Genomic DNA, 14,932 nt, shown 5'->3' with positions numbered 1-14,932 from the left:
GAATTCTGAGGAAAAAAGATTAATTGAATCCATTTTGGAATAAGGCTGTAACAACAAAATGTGGAAAAAGTGATGCGCTGTGAATACTTTCCGGATGCACTGTAGTGTTAGATGTGCACGTGGGATTCACCGGTGACTCAGAACTGGCCTGCTATGAGTGCGGATAGTTATGGGAGTGTGCCTTGTGATGGATTGGCTTCCACCTGAGGGCTGCCACAACTATAAAAAGCGTAAAGCGCATTTAGAAAAATAGATGTGCCTTGTGTGCCATTCTTAAATCAAGCAATTGAACTTGAGTTTATATCACTGAATCTTGAAACAAGTTGTCTTTAGTGAAAGAGAATGGTACAAATTGGCACTCCATCTCATGTAGCTTGTTTAACCAGTAAATTGCTCCATTTTAAGATTTCCTGACTAACTGAGACATCAAAGACATACTCGTGATCAATTTCAGAATATACCAGAAATTCAAAGACAGAAACTTAGTAAGTAGCTTTTAAAACAAGATAATTAATCTCATATTTTTAGATCTAAGGTTTTAAATCTTGGCAAGCACACAACAAATTGCAGTGCGTCAGAGCTTTCTTATTTCTAGAATGAACCAACTTATGTTAACATTTGTTTTCAAATACAATTACCTTGCTGTATGGACAGATAATTTCACCAGCAAAAAGCCTCAAATTCAGTGTTAAATTTCTTAGATTTTAGCTCGTGTTTTTTTGCAGTGTATTGATACATACTGTACTGTATGGTGTAGGCTCAATGTGACTTCAAAACAATTATGTGATACCAAACGTGTGTTCACCAAAGATCTAAATTCTTTCATGACAGCCAGCTTTCAGTTAATTGTAATACCTCGTCCGAGGGTATCATCTCGCTTGTCTTTAAGGCTCATGGCAAGTGAGGCGCCATCAGGTATCTGTAAAAAATACATTTGTAATTAAAACATTGGCATAGTATTCTCTTGATTAGCTCAGTTTTCATCTTAATGTTAACAATAACATGCATTAAGGAATGGTAATTTTTGGACATCTCATAATGTATATAGTTGCCTTTTTTGTTTTATAACACATTAGCAGTGTTTTATATATAGTATGAGCCTTTAATGCTCTAGAATTCCTTGAACAATGCCTACTGTATCTCCATTCACTGTGCCAAATTATACCCAACCATCTTGTAGTAGAAATGCAAAAAATGCAAAAACGCAAAAACTTGTTAATAACGTCCACAATATATATAGTAAATATTAATTATCCAGAGGCATAGACAGCATCCTTAAATATACATCTAAATTGCACTAAACACCATACATTTCAAAAACTTAATGCTGATATGACAGATCTTATCAAATTACCTTCCATTATTATAGTTTCAAATGACCTGCAGACAAGTCTCCTCCAAAACCTGAATGTTTGACTACATGCTGATCAGCCAGGTTAGGAAGTGAGTAGACATGGTCAGGCCTTTGGAGTTAACAGAGTATACCTGCTGTGCAGCTCTGGTCACTCTTCTTTGGCAGTGACGTCAATGCACCCAGAATGGAGCAGGTACCCCCTTTAATCTTTAATACAGTACATAATAATCTGAATGTACAGTATATGATACTCTATAAGGTACTGATTATTTTTTAAAATATAATTAATATATTGTACTTTTATGATATTTGTGTCTTTGCAATGTTGTAGTGCTGATGCCTCGCAGTAAGGAGACCAGGGTTCCTCCCTGTGTGGAGTTTGCATTTTCTCCATGGGAGTGGATGCTTATGTCTGGCAGCTTACGTTTCTTCCCATAGTCTAAAGACATACAGGTTAGGTGAATCGGAGACACTGTCAGTGTTTTGTGTTGTGTGTGTGTGTTTGCCCTGTCATAGACTGGCGCCCTGTCCAGGTTTTGTTTCTGCTTTGTGCCCTATCCTGGCTGGATTAGGCTCCAGCCCCCCCCATGACTCTGGACTGCATTAAGCAGGATAGAAAATAAAAAATTGCATGCAATTCTAAGCGTATTGTCATTTCAATTCAAAATAAATATCCTTTATCAACAGTTCTGTAATTAGATTGTATGACTGGGGACTCCTGGGGAAGAACTTGAATGCCTGAACCAACTTAACAGGAACGCCTGCTCCATCACAGGGCTAACCCTGCATATAGTATAGAGAAGACGATAATAGAAAAATTGATGCCATCATGAAAAGTCCCCTCCATCCCCTCCTGGAGGCGCTCTCTCGGAGCAGTTTTAAATACAAACTCTTTCCTCCATACTGTGCTAAGGAGCCCCTTTGGGGGGGCTGTACTGTTTGCTACTATCAAGCAACTCAGTGCTTCCTCCCGATCTCCCAGACCAAATGCTTAAAACTCGCTATTTCTGCACAAATATACCTTATTTATTTATTTTTTGATCTATCTGTCGATTGATTGAATTATTTGTCCTGTGCGTTTGTATCTTGATTTTTTTTTTCTGTTTCTGCTGCTGCAAACATCTAAATTTCACTCTGGGATTAACAAAGTTTATAATATCTACTCTAATTACATCATACCTGCTGCTCCAGCACTTTATCCTGGAATAATTGAATTTAAGGTACATATTTAATTGTAATACAGAAGAAATTTTTTTTTTTGTAATTTGCACAACTACTTGGTAACATCTACAATACATTCGTAGTTTATTCATTTTCATAAGTTTTAAGGCATCTTCAAAACAAAAATAACTAGTGCTGTACCTTGGCACACTGTTTAAGACCAATCAATTTTTATGAGAATAGGAACAAAAAAAAGTTTAACTTTTTCACCTTGTAATGAGAAACTGCATTGAGTTTCTTTTTCCCATCTTCCATTACTGAGGTGTCATCCAGGTCACGAAGAATACGGCTATCATTGCTAGAAGCAAACCATTCTGAAATTGGGATTTGAAAATCCAAAAGGTCATTATTTACTCTCCAGATACTTCATGAGTGACATGTTCAAAACACGGTACAAAATAAAACAAGCCCTCCAGCTGCTGAACTCAAGTCACAGTCGGTCAAGGAGATGGGTGAGCTCTCCATTAACGGTGGAGCTACTGTGTATACTGAGCATGCTGAAATGAGGAGTGCCATATAGCCAAATACTTTATAATAAAAAAAGAGTACAAAAAAAAAATGTGGCATCTACTAATATAAAAATACATTCATGCATTTGTAGTCGTAGTTCTGTGTGACTATGTAATACTTCATTATAAACTCTCGTCTTTCCATGTGGCAGTTTAGCTAGTTGGCCTCACCCTGGTGGAAGGATGAACGAAGTCAGGAAGACCACACCAGTTTCACATTGCATGACTACTGCCTGCTGGTCAGCTGAGGGGGTATCTGGACCTCAGTCAGGACTGGGAGTAACAGGCTTTGGCACACCCTTTAGCCTACGTGCTTCAGAGAAGTCTTCCCTATCACAAATAATTTCTGATCCCATCACTCACTTCACCACCTCACAAGGCACTAAGTCCATTTTTGTCAGGCGATACTCACCTAAGTCTACGTCTTCCACCCTCGGCCACTGGGAAAAGGGAAGGTTCTTATAAAAAGCTTCTAAAATTTTCTCTTTGACCTGAGAGACAGTGTCTGTATTCATGACCCGCACCGTCAGAGAATCCATACCACAGCCTTGGAATGACACATTGATATTCTGAAAGAATTTAACAGATTTATTTATATGTAAATATGTTGATTTTGAACTTTCTGCAGTATTTTTACTAAAAGTAACCCTTACCAATGGCTTGGCTTCAATGTTTTCTCGCAAAAGCCATTCCTCATTGAGGGTATACCTGGCTTTGCCTGTGATGGCATCAATAGATCCCTTATTAATCTGTTGCTTTATGGCACACAGTAGCAGAAAAAAAGGTTCTCCAACTGTTTCCTACAAAAATAAATGAAAAGAATGCATATCAATGACAAATTTCCGTTTTACCTAAATATTGTGCAACACACATTCATGAAATAGTTTAGGAGAAACAAACTATCTTTACTAGCATCCCATACATCATTGCATCTCCTGGATATAAAATACATTTTTTACAAGTTAACTGCGGACCATTCCTACCTCACATATGATAAAATCTTTCTATATATGTGTCAAAAGATTTCAGAATCTAATTCTTCCAGACATTGCTTAAAGCCATCCATCCATCCATCCTGCTGAATCCGAACACAGGGTCACGCTGGAGCCAATCCCAGCCAACATAGGGCACAAGGCAGGAACCAATCCTGGGCAGGGTGCCAACCCACCGCAGGACACACACAAACACACCCACAAACCAAGCACACACTAGGGCCAATTCAGAATCGCCAATCCACCTAACCTGCATGTCGTTGGACTGTGGGAGGAAACTGGAGCGCCCGGAGGAAACCCACGCAGACACGGGGAGAACATGCAAACTCCACGCAGGGAGGACCCAGGAAGTGAACCCAGGTCTCCTAACTGCGAGGCAGCAGTGCTACCACTGCGCCACCGTGCCGCCCGCTTAAAGCCATGCATGATTAAAAAAAAAATCTTCAGTGAGAATGTGGACACACGTCCTTGTCATTTACGAAATAAGTACCTCTGGGAATTCAGTCCTCAGCTATTGAATTGAAACAGGTTAAACTACCGTCTGTTTTTATTCATTCATTCTTTAAAAGCCCACTGTGGATTCCAAAAAAAAATTATAGCCTGAGAACAATAGTGAATTTAAGCTAAAAAAAAAAAGAGTCCAATGCCCGAAGGAGACAAAATGAAACAAAGAAAGTGGGGTGCTGGTGTCAGAACAATGGAGTTGGGCACATACCATCGATGCCTGAGGGGTGGGGTCCCCTCTGAGATATTTCAGAGTAATAGAATGGATATATACCATCACACAAAATCCCTATCAGAGATTTTATAATAGTAAAAAACTTACACACAGGAAAAAGAGTGTCAGATGGATGAAAATCATTGTAAAAATTCAGTGGAGGAGTGTTGAAAAATAGCCAAAAATTCTATATTGTTTTTAAAAAGTGGACCAGAAAAATAAAACTCGTGAAAGCCGTTTTTTCCCCACGAATGACAATCAAAAATTGCCCAAGTGAGTGAGAAAACCACAGACCTGGCAACCTTAGCCTACTGGCACATAAGAACAAGCAAGGTTATTGTTTGTGTGGATGTTAGAAGGGTCACCTTGAGGTAGCTATACATGCAGATAGACATCCAGTTGGTCAGCATCTTCTCAACAACCGACTCAGTCCTCCGCAGCATGAGTTTGGGATTTTTGGAAGCAGAGGCATCTATAAGATCAATTAGCAAGTCTTTCATAATACTGGTGAAATACTCCAGCTTCCCATGAAGAGCAATGGTCAGCAAAGATGCAAGATTACACCTGGGGGAAAGACAAGAACACATTTTAAGGACCGAAAAGATTGTTGGGATTCCAGTGAAGCAGTACATCTGGCTGTTTTAATTATATTTTTCTATCAGATCAAATGCATTTTCAGAAAGATCCTTCACCTTAGAAACTTTCAGAGCTTGTCATATTGGGAGCCAATTAAAATGTCAGTCACGGTGGAAAGTGTGTAAACTCTTTGTTTTTCCTGTCTTAAAGAAGCAACCCAAGGTTTTCTGTGTACAATAATCCATTTAATGAATACATATACATAAAGGAAATATTTTAAAATAAAATATGTTTATTCCACAGAAAAACTTTGACACTTGGGCACAGAGGGAAGTCAACCTTTTGATTCAATGAGTGATGGGACATCCTTTAACAGCTATGACAACAAACCTTTCTTATAGCTGCTAATCAGATCATCCCATCTGCCCATTGTTCCTCACAAGTCTGCTTTAATTGTACTGTAGATAGATAGATAGATAGATAGATAGATAGATAGATAGATAGATAGATAGATAGATAGATAGATAGATAGATAGATAGATAGATACTTTATTAATCCCAAGGGGATATTCACATAATCCAGCAGCAGCATACTGATACAAAAAAAAATTAAACTAAAGAGTAATAAAAATGCATGTAAAAACAGACAATAACTTTGAATAATGTTAGTGTTTACACCTCCGGGTGGAATTGAAGAGTCGCATAGTGTAGGGGAGGAACGATCTCCTCAGTCTGTCACTGAAGCTACTCCTCTGCCTGCAGATGACACTGTTCAGTGGATGCAGTGGATTCTTCATGATTGGCAGCAGTTTGCTTAGTGCCATGTACACATGTGCTGTAGTGAATGTCAGACATGAACAGCCGGTTTCAGGCCATGCTACAATAAATTTATTGAATTGAGAGTTGGACTCGGCTTTTCCAAAAAGAACTCTTTAGCGTCAACTCAAGGATAGGGTGCCTGATGTTCCCCAGTAAAATATTTGAAATTAGAGCTTATTGAAAGATGACAAACAAATACAACAAATTTCATTATAAATGCTGGGTTTTTGCCAAATATGTAGTTTTTATCTTTTATTTTTGACCAAAAGCAATCAGTCTGATCAAGTTTAGATTCATGTAGCTAATGAACGGAACATTCAGAACATTCAAATAGTGTTTTGTAAAGTAAGTATGAACAGAAAAATTATTTTTTTTAGAATAAAAAATCTCCTGGCTGCCCTCCATGAATGTTGTTGTTATTCAGTCTGTTATATTAATGAGGTTTGCACATGACGTCAACAGAAACTTAGATATTATTGCATGTGGTCATGGGTTCTCTTAGACATGCTGAATGAGTTTGCTGTTCTTTAGAGTAATTGTGAAGGACATCCATATCTAATTAGAAGTGCTATGGTGGTACATTTTCTCCATTTGGGGACTATTAATTTTAAATTAGACTGATGAGTTCCACAAGTTTTTTATGGCTTTATTACCCCATACAATAGGATGGATGACGTTATATGGGGTCTTTTCAGATCAAAGTGTGCTGTATGATATTAACTTACTTGTGTAAGACATATAGTATTTTGTCACACAGGTGCATCAGTGGATCACTTTTCAGGCTCATCTGAGTTATGTACTACTACCACCACCGGTCAAGAGGGGGCCACTGTGGGCACCTAATGAAGGCACCACTCTGTAAAAAAAGCACATCACAGTACGGCGCTCCTATCTAGTCTAACAACTGCTAATGACTTCCTGAATTCTGGAAGCTTTTTGTGTTCTTTTCTAACACCACTGAGTGTGTGTTTTGTTTGTTATTTTCTTTTGAATTAATGTGGATGACCAGGTTGGTGCCTCAACAATTTTTCTATGAATCTATATATAGAGACTCTGCATTATATATCCACCTTAATGAAAGATACGTTTCTGTGTATCTGCATGTGTGCCCGTCTGGTTGGCGTATCTCCGTCAGTCCAAAAGATGGTGTGCATTGTCAACATTTTTAATAATAAAATGTGTCATTTCAAATTTTATTCCAAATTTTAGTAATAAGTAATACAGTTTAAATAATTAGTAATGATAATAATTTTAGTAATAAATTTAAAATTCCAATTTTAGTTATAAAATGTGTCATTTTATTTGTCATTCCATTGTGTAATTGCATTTGTCATTCCAACAGGTGGCACATCAGAAACGTTAACACTGCTTTTAGGAATCTCATACCAAATGGCATATAACAGAGACATATGCATTACAAGGTTCACATTAACACTAAGGTCTGAGTTTATTATTTAGATTTCAACCCATCGTAGATTGGTAGCACAGCTAGTTACTTGTGTTTATGTGTTTCGTAAGTGTGTGCTGATTATTCTTATCTACTCTTTTTGGCATTTCATTTATTTATTCAAATTTGCATCAATTCTAGTTTGTCTTTTTTTTCTTTAACATCTTGTTAAGTACTTTGAGCTACAATCTGTGTATGAAAATGTGCTATAGAACTTAACACTGTTGTTGTTGTTATTTGTCCCTTCACCCATTTATTTCTGGGCCCACATATTCCAATTTGAATTCATTGTTGGTGAGGTGGATGGGAGTGCCTGTTTGTAACCCAGGGAGCAGGGGGCGACCCAGGGTCGGGTGTCACCCATTACAGGACACACTCGCATACATGAGTACACAAACACAGGACAAATTCACCGACCAACATGTTAAGTGTAACACTAATAAAAAAGTGTTCTGTTACAGTATGCTAAATATGACTCGTGATATTTAATTTGTGTGTTTTATTTTAGTGCATTCCAGCATTATCTTGTTCACCAATATAAAAAGAACTTTAGAGGTCAAGGTACCTTTTGTGAACACATTTTCACAATAAAACATCAAGAAAGTGTTTATGATGGGGGGCTTAAACTTGAATATGTAGAGAAAATCCATGTGGACACAAAGAGAACAAGTAAACTCCACACATACAACTGATTCAGTCCCTGGATGTGTGAGGATTGGTGACACTTTATGACTGTTCTACCTAAAAATGAAGACTATTTCTACTGAAATGTTATATATATATATATTATTAGATATATATTTATATTTGTTATTATAGATATATGTATATATATATGTATATATATATATATATATATATATATATATATTGTCAAGGATGCCAGGGGCAACGACCCGGCCAGGATGGCGTGAGGGACCGGAAGAGGGTCAGAGCCCACCCTGGATCACGTGGGGGCCACCTTCCTGGTTGCTCTGGGGGCCACGGGTACAGAGCATGGAAGCTCCACCCTGTATGGGCCGTGGTCACCGCCAGGAGGCGCCCAATGCCTTGGGACCTGTTACCCCAGCACTTCCGCCACACCAGGAAGTGCTGGGGGAAAGATTTAGGACGGCACCCGGAGAGCTGCCGGGAGGACAGCCGGCACTTCCGCCACGCTGGGGCGTGGCCAGAGGAGGAATGCCGGGAACACCTGGGGCTCATGTGGGAACTGGATAAAAGGGGCCGTCTCCCTTCATTCGAGGCTGGAGTCGGGAGGAGGCAGGACAAATCACAGAGGAGGTGTGGAGGCGGCCCGAAGAGAGGCATTTGTGGCCAGGACTGTGTTTGGGGTGTTTTGTGCACTGAACTCGGTCTTGGTGACCATTGGCTGGGGTCTGTGTGACCAGTATATTTGTGTAAATATTGGAAATAAATGTGTGATGGTTTGAAAAACAACATGTCTGCCTGTCTGTGTCCGGGCTGGCTCCACAATATATATATATCTTATATAGTCTACGCATGGAAGTGTGTCTGTCTGTCTGAAGGGAGAGGTGCAGTCGGGTTAAGGGCTCCACCTCTGAGGATACAAAAGCAAGGCCAGCATGTTGGCAAAATGAAACCTCTGAAAGAAAGAGTCACTCACTTAGCCGCTAATTCAGTAGCAAGGTGAGCACATTGGCAAAATAGTATCTCTTTTACTCCCGCCGCTAATACACAAAATGAAACCTCCAAAGAAAGACAAAGTCGCTTAATCGCTAATGCACAAACGATGCAAGCACATCGGCAAAACAAATCCTCCTAGGAGAGAGACGCCCAGAGTAGTTCCTTTCAATTACCTGACATCTCTACATTTCATTTTTTTTTCTCACAATTTCAATAGTTTGTAGGACCCTGTGCTTTTTACAGCACTTGCTTACACAGCTAATATATATATATATATATATATATATATATATATATATATATATATATATATATATATATATATATATATATATATTCTTTCTAAGGTCATTTAAATTGATTTCTCTTGGTCACTATTAACTATTAGTAAATTTATTACCACTGCGGTGGGCTGGCACCCTGCCCGGGGTTTGTTTCCTGCCTTGGACCCTGTGTTGTCTGGGATTGGCTCCAGCAGACCCCCGTGACCCTGTAGTTAGGATATAGCGGGTTGGATAATGGATGGATGGAATTTTATTACCATTTACTGTCCAAAGGCAGCCTTACTGGATTAGCCTTTCATTCTCAGCTGCTCTTAAATGTAGTTATTTTAATGTTGATTGTGCTTCTTCTTACTGCACTTGGAAAGAAGAGGTAGCTGCTCACTGTAAATGTCCCAAAGCATAAGGCCGCTAAAAGTCGCGTTGTAATCAATGGACAGATTTCTGTTCTTGTATATCAGCCAATCAGATTACCCAGTTTCCATTGTACAAATGGCCAATGTCCTTCCTTTGCTTTTCAGGTTAGGGAGTATTTTGTAATACCACATTTGATGTTTTGTCATTTTTGATGGGTGATACCTAACATTACAATGTAAATATTTTATACTAACAGCAAAAACTAAAATCTGTTCCTTCATACAAAGATATTCTAATTCAGTGTCATCAAGTTTCTGCAGTTAAAGTTGCAGGGTTAAAAGCTTTAGAGCACTAGGAGAAATAACCCTAAAGATTTTGCTTGCTGTTTGGGTTTCTTCATTACTAAAGGAAGCTTGTGGCCTAGTGGCTAAGACACGGAAAACCACAAAGTTCTAGTCAGTCTCTAATAGTGACTCACAGCGAGACCCTGCGCAAGACTTTCATCCGGCCAGTGATCTAACTAAAAAAGGAAAGAAACAATCTACTATATAATAAAACACTAGGACAGTGATTGTTAACCTTTTTTGAGTCACAGACCCCTTTAAGAATGTGATGAAAGCTATGGACCCCCCCTTCCTCAGAAATATTTACATAAACACACAACTTTGCATTCAACGAATATAATGTACTTTATTTATCGAGATTTGATTGTCTCTTACAAATATGCCATACACAAAGTATTATTAAACTTTTAAATAGAATAATCTAAAAAAAACTCTCTTTTTTATGCAAAAAGTAATGGCCACTCATTATAATTATGAAATACAAATAAAAACAAATCTACTACTACTATATTTTCTAATACTACTACTACTATATATACTCTGACTCAACAGTACCAGGCTGTATAGTGAATATAAATGTTCATTTTTATCTGACCCTCAAGGACCCCCTGAAACCCATCCTTGGACCCCCCAGGGGGTCCACAGAAATCAGGTTAAGAACCCCTACACTAAAGTCTGTGTGCCCTGTTCCTCTGAGCCATCTGATTGGTCAGTTTGTCTTTGGTGTGACTGGTGAGTTTGTCTTTTCTGATGTAACAAAAGAGGATGTGCGAATGTGAGACACACAAAGAGGAATGAAGGCGTATGAAGCACGCAGAAAGAGTCGGCTTTAAAGACGGCAAGTATAAAACCTAACAGAAGATGAGAAAGATGCCTTGAAAATAACGCCAGATTCTGAAAAGCTGGCTTTATGGAAACACACTCAATAGACACAGCACCGCTGAAGAAGCATTCATACACACAAATACAGGGGAGAAGCGCTGTAAGTACATGTAGGCCGCGAGATAGCAAATATTTTTTAATTATTCCATTATCTGTCTGAGACAGGTGCCGTGGGTAGTTGCAATATAAATTTGCATCAGTGAAATAAATCCCTGTGCATGTACATATAGTTATATTTCAATAAATGTAGGTTTTAGGAATGAAATTGCAATAGAACATTTTTGGATATCTCTTTTTTCATGTGCATTTGAATAAATTATTATATTATTAGACTGAAATTTTAGAATTCTAGATTAAATTGACAAGAGTCCCTACTAAAGCTTTATGTGTAAAGAAGGAAAAACTGTTTACAAAGACTGCAAGAGCTGTCCTGAAATAGACAAGCTGGGAATCGAAACAGCGCTGCAGCATGTTGAGCTGCTATGACTCCAACCCCATCTGTTTGATACTTCACTGCTTATATTTATCTTGCGTTTCAACTCATAATGTTCTTAAGTTCGGCTCACTAATACGTGTAGTGATCCTGGTCGATGTATTTCATTTTATAATGTGGAAAGTGATTAAAGCTTTTTAAAGTGTTTGGTACTGTATATTTTACATATACACAATAATGTCTTCATTTTAGACTTATGACTTCATTTACCACTATTTTAGCTATCATTGTGCTTTTTAGATTGGGCTCCTACGATTTGAGTTTTTTGCAGTGCAGTTAGCTCATTGAGTTATGTAATATACTAGAAACAACAGTTCTTTCATTCAGAAATGTCTGCTTTGACTTATGGGAAACATAAGGACAACCAAGTCCACCCTGACAACAGTCGTCACAAATCTCATAGTGGCCACAAGAGATGAAGAGATAGCAACACCCAGGACAGCATGCCAATCTGTCACGACTAAGACTCAAAGAGTCTTACACATTGCTTTTCATCTTAATGATAGAAAATGTACCCCCGCCAGCCTCAAGTAACAATGAAGGGGCAGTGTTATCCATTTAGAGGTCCACCAGCAAAAGTACAAAATGTATATTTTCATTACCTGTCCCGGACAGCAAAGTCCTTTTGTTGTTCCAGAGCATGGACGAACGTAATAAGAAAGTGTTTGTTGTTCAACAGCGTGGAGAATAACGTAATTCCTTCTTCCATGTTGGGCTTGACTTGATTACAAGACTGTGTAGAAAAAAGGAACACGGCTTAACTACCCAGGTGAGAAGAAATTGTATGATTAAACTACAAAGAGATGCTCTTCAGTTTATTTAATGTCCACCCATTTTTCAAACCTCCTTTTTATAAGTTGATCCCTATATTGACAGCAATGCGAACCACATCTGAACAGGGTGCCAACAGAGCCTAATCACGATAAAAGGTCCACTACCTTCATTCATAAAATGTTTCTTTAATATTAAATGAGTGAAGGATATCCGTTGAGTTAAAGATACAAAAGAGATTATTATAAGCATTTAATTGAAATTCATTGGATGAGCTAGAGAAATATTGACAGTCATTTGAGAAAAATAGCTTTGAAACTGATACCCATTGGTTCAATAAAGGTGCCTTCAGGAAGTATACAAGCCCCTTAACTTTTTTCACATTTTGTTATACAGCAGCCCTTAAATTCTGTTTTCCCTCATTCTGAATATCTCAGAATAACAAAGTGACTATAGGATGTTAGAAATGTTAGAAATGTGCTAATAATAAAAACAAACTGAAATCTGACAAAGACACAAGTATTCAGACCCTTTCCTCAGCACTTAGCTGAAGCCCCTTTGGTAGCAATTCCAGTTGGAGTCATCTTGGGTCTGACAGAAGCTTCACACACCTGGATTTGGGAATTTTCTGTCATTCTTCTCTGAAGATCATCTCATGCTCTGTCAGAATTGATGGAGAATGTCAATGGACAGCCATTTTCAGGTCTGTCCAGAGATGTTCAATTGGGCTGAAGTCAGGGCTCTAGCTACACCACTCAAGAACATTTTCAGGGTTGTCTCTAAGGTACTTCTTTATTGTCTATGCTTTGTGTTTAGGGTCATTGTCCTTATGAAATGTGAATGTTCAGCCCAGTCTGTGGCCCAGAGCCTTCTGGAGCAGGTTTTCATGAAGGATGTCTCTATACTTTGTTCTGTGCAGACTTTGCTCTACCCTGACTAGTCTTCCAGTCTCTGCCACAGCAAAAACAACCACCATGCTTCACTGTTGGAACGATATTCTGCAGGTCTTGAGCTGTGCCTGTTTTTCTCCGAAAAGTAATGGTTAGAACCGACGCCAAACAGTTCATTCATGGTTTCATTAGACCAGGGGATCTTGTTTCTAACAGTCTGAGGAACCCTTCAGGTGCCTTTTTGCAAACTCCAAGTGGGTTTTCATGTGTCGTCTGGCTACACTGCCATAAAGCCCGCATTAGTGGAGTGTTGCAGTGCTGGTTGTCCTTTAGGAAGTTTCTCCCATCTCCACACTGGTTTTCTCGAGCTCAGCCACAGTGAACATTAGGTTCTTGGTCACTTCTCCTTCCATGGCCCTTCATCCACAATTGCACAGTTTGGCCGGGTGGCCATCTCTGGAGAGAGTTGTGGTTGTTTCATACTTCTTTCATTTAAGAATTATAGAAGGAACTATGCTCTTGGGAACCTTCAATATTTTTAGAAATATATTTGTATCCTTCCCCAGATCTGTGCTTCAACACAATCCTGTCTCTAAGCTCTGCAGGTAATTCATTTGACCTCATAGCTTGGTTTAGGCTCTGACTCACTTTGTTAACTGTGGACCTTCCATAGAAAGGTGTGTGCTTTTCTTAATCTTGGCCAAACAATTGAATTGACAACAGATCAACTTTTAAACAAGGTTTTGAAACATCTAATAGATGATCAATAGAGCGGGAAGCACCCGAGTTCAAGCATCATAGAAAAGGGTCTGAATACTCATCTCAATGTAATTATTTCAGTTTCATATATTTAATACATTGGCAAGAACTTGTAAACTCCTGGTATATTGAGTGTTGTTTGACGAGGGAAAAAATTAAGATTTTTGCAAAAAACTGCAACATAATACAATGTGTAGAACGTGAAGGGGTCTGAATTAAACTTTCTGAAGGCACCGTAATGGAGCAATTCAATATATTCTAAAATTGTAAAAGAAAAACAGACAGTTCAGTAACGTTTAATTTTACATTGTACCGTAATCAAGATCAAAAGTGACTTATTCAAGGTTTACGAAGCAAGGCCAGTGTGGAATCTGAAGCTGTAACCTTGTGTTTAAATTAATCATTTTGTTTCCACTTATGTTCATTCTGACATGAACTTAAAGTAAAATGCTTTCCAGTCTGGTAAAACCTTGAATAAACAAATTCCCTTTGCTGTTTCAGACCGACTGGGCAGCTAGCTTTTACATTTGAACGTCAGGAGAAGAAGGAAACCATAGGGACTCTGAGTGCAGTACATTCAAATTAAGTCAAGCAAACCAACAAAACAGAACCTTTTTCTTTTCATTGCAAAACAAGTGAGAAAACCTCTGTTGCGGGCCCAAGATTTAAGCCATAATGACCATCCTTCATTCAGGATGTACGCCTTTCAGCATCATAAAAGTATGAGAACCTCTTTCTTAGACTTCTAGAGGTCTGCACAGTTGATCGGAAACTACTAACTTTGTTGTAAAAATTTACTCTAACAGCTAAGGGTTGTAATGCGAATCTGTATAGTGGTATGCTGAACCCAATTGTGGCCAGGCTATATGACAGTA

At 38.5% G+C, this 14,932-nt stretch overlaps 1 protein-coding gene across 2 annotated transcripts in view; it reads right to left on the bottom strand.

Moving 5' to 3' along the window:
• The window catches only part of plxnd1 (plexin D1), a 243,171-nt gene that overhangs the window by 28,665 nt on the left and 199,574 nt on the right, over nucleotides 1–14,932 (bottom strand). For both annotated transcript variants that reach the window (XM_039771008.1, XM_039771009.1), the window contains exons 24-29: nucleotides 12,240–12,370; nucleotides 5,160–5,358; nucleotides 3,738–3,884; nucleotides 3,497–3,653; nucleotides 2,786–2,889; nucleotides 856–919 (exon numbers count right to left, since the gene is read on the bottom strand). In XM_039771008.1, the coding sequence (XP_039626942.1) occupies nucleotides 856–919; nucleotides 2,786–2,889; nucleotides 3,497–3,653; nucleotides 3,738–3,884; nucleotides 5,160–5,358; nucleotides 12,240–12,370 (802 nt within the window). The remainder of the gene's footprint in view (nucleotides 1–855; nucleotides 920–2,785; nucleotides 2,890–3,496; nucleotides 3,654–3,737; nucleotides 3,885–5,159; nucleotides 5,359–12,239; nucleotides 12,371–14,932) is intronic.

Source organism: Polypterus senegalus, chromosome 12, assembly GCF_016835505.1.
Source record: "Polypterus senegalus isolate Bchr_013 chromosome 12, ASM1683550v1, whole genome shotgun sequence".
NCBI lineage: Eukaryota > Metazoa > Chordata > Cladistia > Polypteriformes > Polypteridae > Polypterus > Polypterus senegalus.
Note: the sequence above shows the minus strand (reverse complement) of the source record. Positions and strands in the feature narration are given on the sequence as shown.